Here is a 6,209-nt window from a genome sequence, read left to right on the forward strand (position 1 = left end):
GGAGTCAGCGTACCAGTTTGTGTCCACACCATAGGAGGCATCCACATCAGCTGCAACCTTCTTGCGTTGGGAGTTGTTCTCGGCATAACGCCAGTCACAATCCTTCGCAATATGATTATCTTTCTTGCAAATTTGGCACTTATTAAAGTACTCATCATAACCTTGGAATGGGCGACGGTTGTTTTTGTGTTGCGGCGCTGAGAGTTGTTGTTGTCGCGATGATTGTAGTGGCCTCCGCCACCACCGCCGTGCTGGAAGTGGCCGCCACCGCCACCGTGCTGGAAGTGGCCACCACCTCCGCCACCACCATGCGGATAGGGAGCGCCACCACCGCCGCCGCCGTTCTAGAAGTGGGCGCCGCCACTGCCGCCTGGACCGCCACGATAGCCCCCACCTCCGCCACCCTTGGGAGGGTTCTGAGAGGGTTTGGGAGGCCCGCGACCGCGATAGGCGGCATTGGCAGAAGACTTGAAGGCGCCGGGACCAGTTCCTTGGAACAGCTCGACGCGCTAATCGAAGTTGGAGATCATGCCAAAGAGCTCGTCGGAGGAGACAGGATCAACGCGTACGTCAAGAGCAGAGATGATAGGCTGATATTCCATGTCGAGACCGGCGATGATGAAAGAGATGAGTTCATCTTCGCCGATTGGTTTTCCTGCAGCCGCGAGTTCGTGAGACAGCGCCCGCATCTGCCGCGCTCGACCTCCAGGGCCTGCGCCGCAGGATGACGAACCTCTTCGCCATCATGTACCGCCACTTCGACGATCAGGTGGCTCTACGGCGGCGTAGCCGGGAAGCCGGAGAGGCGCCCAAGAAGGACGTGTTGGACACGGTCCTCGATAAGGACGGCGAATGGAAGCAGGAGGGGTCTCAGCTAAGCCATGATGTCATGAGAGCACTCCTCTCTGTACGTCCTCGTCTCCTATCTCTTCTCTCTCCTCCAAGAATCATGTCACTTCCATTAAGCTAGCTCTAGATAAGTCATGGCCAGATATGTGATTAACCTACTAATATGCATGCTGACCTTCATTAATTATCAGGATTTGTACGGCGCTGGAGCGAGCACGACAGCGGCTCTCATCGAGTGGGGAATGGTGGATCTGCTTCAGAACCCAGAGGTGATGCGCAAGGTCAAGGAGGAGCTCGCTATGGTTCTTGGCGACAAACCGCTCATGGAAGAATCCGACATTGCCCGGCTCCCATACCTCCAAGTCGTCGTCAAAGAGATCCTTCGTCTGCGGATGGTGGTGCCGCTAGTACCTCGCAAAGCGGAGGCTGACATCGAGGTGAATGGTTACAGGATCCCTAAAGGCACCAACGTGATCCTGAACGCATGGGCGATTAACCGGAGCGCCGACGCATGGTGGGATCCGGACAAGTTCGTCCCAGAGAGGTTCATCGGCGGCGAGACCAAGAACTTCCAGCTGGGGCAGGATTTTGACATGATCCCATTCGGTCTTGGCCGACGCATCTGCCCCGGGATGCCGCTTGCACAGAAGCTGATACCCCTGATACTTGGCACGCTTCTCCATCGGTTCGAGTGGGAGCTTCCGGCGGAGGTCAAGGAGGCTGGGATAGACATGACAGAGAAGTGTGGGGTGGTGTTATCTCTAGTCACCTCCCTTACAGCCATACCCAGGGAAATATGACTTACTCTATGACTTACTCCTATATACGGCTCATTTCATCCTGCGTAGTTTTATACCTCTATCTTATATGAGAGATCTGTAAGGACCTTATATTAAATAAATACCATTAAGCCCGGAAACACAGCGCAGTTGAGAGCATTACATCCGTTGTGGGTATGAGTGTGTGTTTATTTCTTATTTACTATATTTACAATGTAATATCATCCAAAATTTTAAAACTTCTTTTCTTCTATCAATGCAATGATACGCAAGTCTTTTGCGTATTCATGATTTTTTTAAGTTAACTCCTATATTTTACATTCATTTTTTTTGCAAGTATCTTGTTTGCACTTTGGTCATTTTGATCTGACGGCATTATTGTCACCTATTTTATTGATTTGCCTGCCAAAATTTACTTCCCTCCGTTCTTTTTTTTACAGGCCATATATTAAAGTTGACCAATTCTTACAAAAGATCATTCTTACTGAAACTAAAAATTATACATCATTCTTTGAAAAAAGGGACCATCTATACTACGGTTAATTAAAATTACTTTTATTCGCAAAAAACACTAAAATTACTTTATGTTTCAGTCATTTTTTTAGAAAGTGTGCAAGCATTACTATACCAAGTAAAGGATACAACACGCAAGCAGACACCACCGCTAGAGACTTTGAGAGACAGGTCACCAGTTCAGGCGCAAACACAAAAAGGACTCCACAGAAAAGACAATTACAAGAAGGGAAGCCCTCGGGGATCCCAACCTCCACCAACGTCCAAAGCAAATGCCATCGTCCCTTTGCAGCGCTATCAAACGCCCGCCGGGAAGGATGAAAACGCACCGCCTGTTTTTTCTTTTTTGTAAATGTACTAACACTATTGTAGGATGCTGCTAACGCGACACTACGATCAGAGACCCTTCGAAAAACTGTGTGCGATGCAATAATCGTAAACGGTGGTGTAAGAAAACTGTTAAAAATGTGCAAAACATTTGTGATGACGGATACATCAAACACGGTTCACATTTTAGTTGCGTGTGCGATGTAGGGTATACGGTTCAGTTCAATTAACTGTTTGCGATGAGGAGGAACAAAAGAAAGGGGCAGCCAGATGAAGGCGTGTGCGATACACAACATATGGTTCACTCGATGAACTGTTTGTGATTAGACAACACAAAAAAACGGTCAGACAGATCAAGGTGTGTGCGATATACAGCATGCGGTTCACTCGGATGAACTGTTTGCATTGACACAAGAAAACAGAAACGGTTCAATATAACAAGATGTGTGTGATACGCGTCAAACAGGTCTGTAATCAGAAATGTCTGTGAAGACCGATAATAACACAGACGATTGCTTCTAATAAGACGTATGTGATATGCTCTGTCCACACATGTATTGGACATTGGGGGACGGACGGTCATCCGGATACGTCATAAGGATGCGAAGAGGCATCCTATACGCCTAAACACCCAAAACATAACATTTGACCTATAGCATCTCTCTGTTGATCACACTTAGTTGATCAAGTTTACTGCAGTAAACTTCAAAGGTTGATTACCATTTAACCAGAGCATTTTTAACCAAGTTACCACCGCAGTTGAGACCTACCCAGGAAGGACTAAACCCTAGACATTGTTTGGCATCGCTTGTGACACTGTGTGCACCAGTGCGCGCGGTGACCGCCTCTCTGGCATGCCATGGACGCGAGCTGGGTGGCTTCTTGCTCGGGCCCCTCCGCCTCTCGTCGTCTTCGCACGCGTGAGCGTGTCCAGTAGCTAGCTCTCGTCGTCGCCATTCCCCTGGACCCCTCTCCCCCTCCGCCCACTTGCTCACCGACGCAAACCGTCGTGTGCCCACGGACGCACAGTGGTGTTTTGGCTCGGTTCGTCGCCGTCTTCTTCCTTCCCGTGCTTCGTTGGCCCCCTTAGCCCCGTGGGCTGCTCTCTGCGTCTCCCCGTCGCCTTCCCTCGAGTCCCTACGCGAGCACACGCGTCCGCGGCGCCGGACAGGCGTCCCCGACGACGCCAGCTCAACCCCTTCCTCCCTGCCTATAAGTAGCCCCTCCCCGCGCAGCCCGAGCACTCCAGCAGCCTCACCACCCTCCTCTGGTCCTGCCCAGCCTCTCAAACGAGCTCTAGGACCTCCCGAGCCCTCCTATGGCCGCCATGGCCGCCGTCGGTGCCCACCTAAATTTGCGGCAACCAAGCCCTCCCTCTCCTATTGGCCGTCACCAGAGCCTTACACCACCCCTCCAGATCGACCCCGCGCCTCCACACCTCTTCCCCGCGACCCTAGCACCGAGTCGATCTTCACCATGGCCGTCATCCGCTATGGCCAGTGCCTCGCCCAACCCCAAGCTCCCCGGCGGCCGTGTCGTATCTAGATGGATCCGCCTTGTCGCGATGATCACTCCAGTAGGTGGCACGACGCGGGAGGTGGCCGGAGCTGCCGGCAGTCGCCGTCGGGCGCCGGCTCTGCCTCGGCCAGGCGCGGGCGCGAGCAAGGAGAGGACGGAGACGACGCCCCTCCCTGCCAGCTGGCCGCGGGCCCCGCGCGTCAGCCCCTTAGTCGTTGACCAGCCACGGCCCCGCCCACGCTGACGTGGATAAGTGGAGATGTACTCCTGTGAGTACACTTTACCTTATCGAAAGCGTATTTTCTCAAAACCCGTTTCTGCCTTATCCACTCAGGGACTTATTTGTGATGATATTTTTACAGAAAAGTCCCTGATCTTCATCACCTCACAACTTTTTGCTCGCAACTCCGTTTGAGGTGAATCCAAAGCCCACTTCTTCGTTTCGTCGAGCCGTTCTGTTGGTCACACTTTCAACATTTGTTAACCTTCTGAAAATGACCATTTTTCCCTTGCACGTAAACAGCCCCCTCCGGGAGAGGACTATTTCCGGCAAATCTTTCCGCGGCTTCACCGCACTTCTCCCCGGTGCCTTCTTCACCCCCAGGCAAGCCACAATACCCACTTGCATGAGTCATTGACTATCCATGGTTTTCAATTCGAATATTTAATAAATGTTTGCTCGTTTAAAACATGGTTATCGTTGTTTCGGTAATGCTTCTGGGTTAGTGCTTACTTTCTTGCTATGTTGTGATGCACCTGGTTATCATGCCCTGCTAATTGCTAGTATTCCTTTCATATGCTTATGCTTGTTAGTATTACATGTTGATGTTGGTGATGGTTTTCGGTGCATGACTATCGTCTGTTCCGATTGTCGTCGTATGCATGTTCCATTGCATTCAGTTGGTTAAATGCTTGCATGGTATCATTATTGATATGTCTTGCATGATATTTATTTTTGATGCTAGTGGTCATGCTAGGTTTCTATGAGTAGTGTTGTACTTGTGATATTCATGCACGTCATTATGACATGCTCAGTTGGATATGATTCATTGTGGATATGGTCGATAGTTATGTTGTACCTTATGTTTATGTTGATATCATGCTCATGCATTGTAATTGCATCATGTTATTCTATCATGGCTCGCCATATTTGCATTCAAGTTTAACCGTATTAAATTGAACTTGAACAACTGTTGGCCGAGTCATGGTGCCACCATATCGAGCTAACCAGTGCAACCACACTTGTTGCTGTGCGTCTCTCCGGTGCCTCCAACGAGGGAAGGTTATGCGCGGGCGCTACCTTGGCCAGGTAGGACGGCATAAGCCTTGTGAGCCCGAGTTTGGTTATGTGCACGTGTCCCCGTTTGGGACTGTTTTGCCACTATGGTGGCCGTTTTGCCACGATGGTGGTCGTTGGTGTCTGGGGTAGACACGGGGCCACCCATGACTTAGCCCAATGGGGAGTTAGTCGGAGTGGCCGGGAGAGTGTTATGGCAGTAGGGCGGTTTTGTCGGAGCGTCGTTGTTCCACCCTAATGGGAGCGCGAGGCCATGGGTTCCGTGGTGTGGGTACAGTGTGCTAGCCTCTGCAGAGTGTATACTAAATTTATCGATAGTCGTGCCCTCGGATAAGGGCCTAGTTCGTGTCGGTCACACTATGGGTCAACAGTAATAATAATGATGTGCTTAATAACAACCCCGTTTTGATGATGAGATAAGATGGTTATGTGATCCGTGAATGATCACTGTTTGGTTACGAGGTAACCCGTTGAGCCCAGAGTGGTTCCGTTTGTGATCCGCGAATGATCACCATTTGGTTACGAGGTAACCCGTTGAACCAAGTGTGGTTCCGTTTGTGATCCGTGAATGATCACCTTTTGGTTACAAGGTAACCCATTGAACCAAGTGTGGTTCCGTTTGTGATCCGTGATTGATCATCGTGGTATCGAGGATACCGAGTTGTTGGATATTCATGATGTTGTGCGAGAATCATGGGTAAAGATCAAGCTCCTTGTGGTCATGTAATGACTACTGCGGTATTGTTTATACCAAGCTTGATTTGATCCTGAGATGATCGTGTGATGTCCGAGGTTGGTAAGTTTGTGCATGGGATGGTCATGAGGTAATCCGAACAGAATAAATGGTGCATGATAGTGTCATCATGTTGCATGCTAGTATCCTCAGATTCATATGTTCATGCCATGTTCATGTTGTTCTAGCTGTA

The 6,209-nt window shown here is 50.0% G+C and overlaps 1 protein-coding gene and 1 pseudogene across 1 annotated transcript; one reads left to right on the plus strand and one right to left on the minus strand.

The window, feature by feature from the left end:
* The first annotated feature begins 218 nt into the window (after window positions 1–218).
* LOC119361271 (cytochrome P450 76T24-like) lies at window positions 219–1,650 on the plus strand. Its single transcript, XM_037626566.1, has 3 exons — window positions 219–602; window positions 662–907; window positions 1,041–1,650. The coding sequence occupies exons 1-3, from the start codon at window positions 219–221 to the stop codon at window positions 1,647–1,649; spliced, it is 1,239 nt and encodes a 412-aa protein (XP_037482463.1). The 3' UTR covers window position 1,650.
* Window positions 512–650, minus strand: LOC119266280 (annotated as a pseudogene).
* Window positions 1,651–6,209: the final 4,559 nt, after the last annotated feature.

The sequence above is a fragment of the Triticum dicoccoides genome, chromosome 2B (assembly GCF_002162155.2).
Source record: "Triticum dicoccoides isolate Atlit2015 ecotype Zavitan chromosome 2B, WEW_v2.0, whole genome shotgun sequence".
NCBI classification, from domain to species: Eukaryota; Viridiplantae; Streptophyta; class Magnoliopsida; order Poales; family Poaceae; genus Triticum; species Triticum dicoccoides.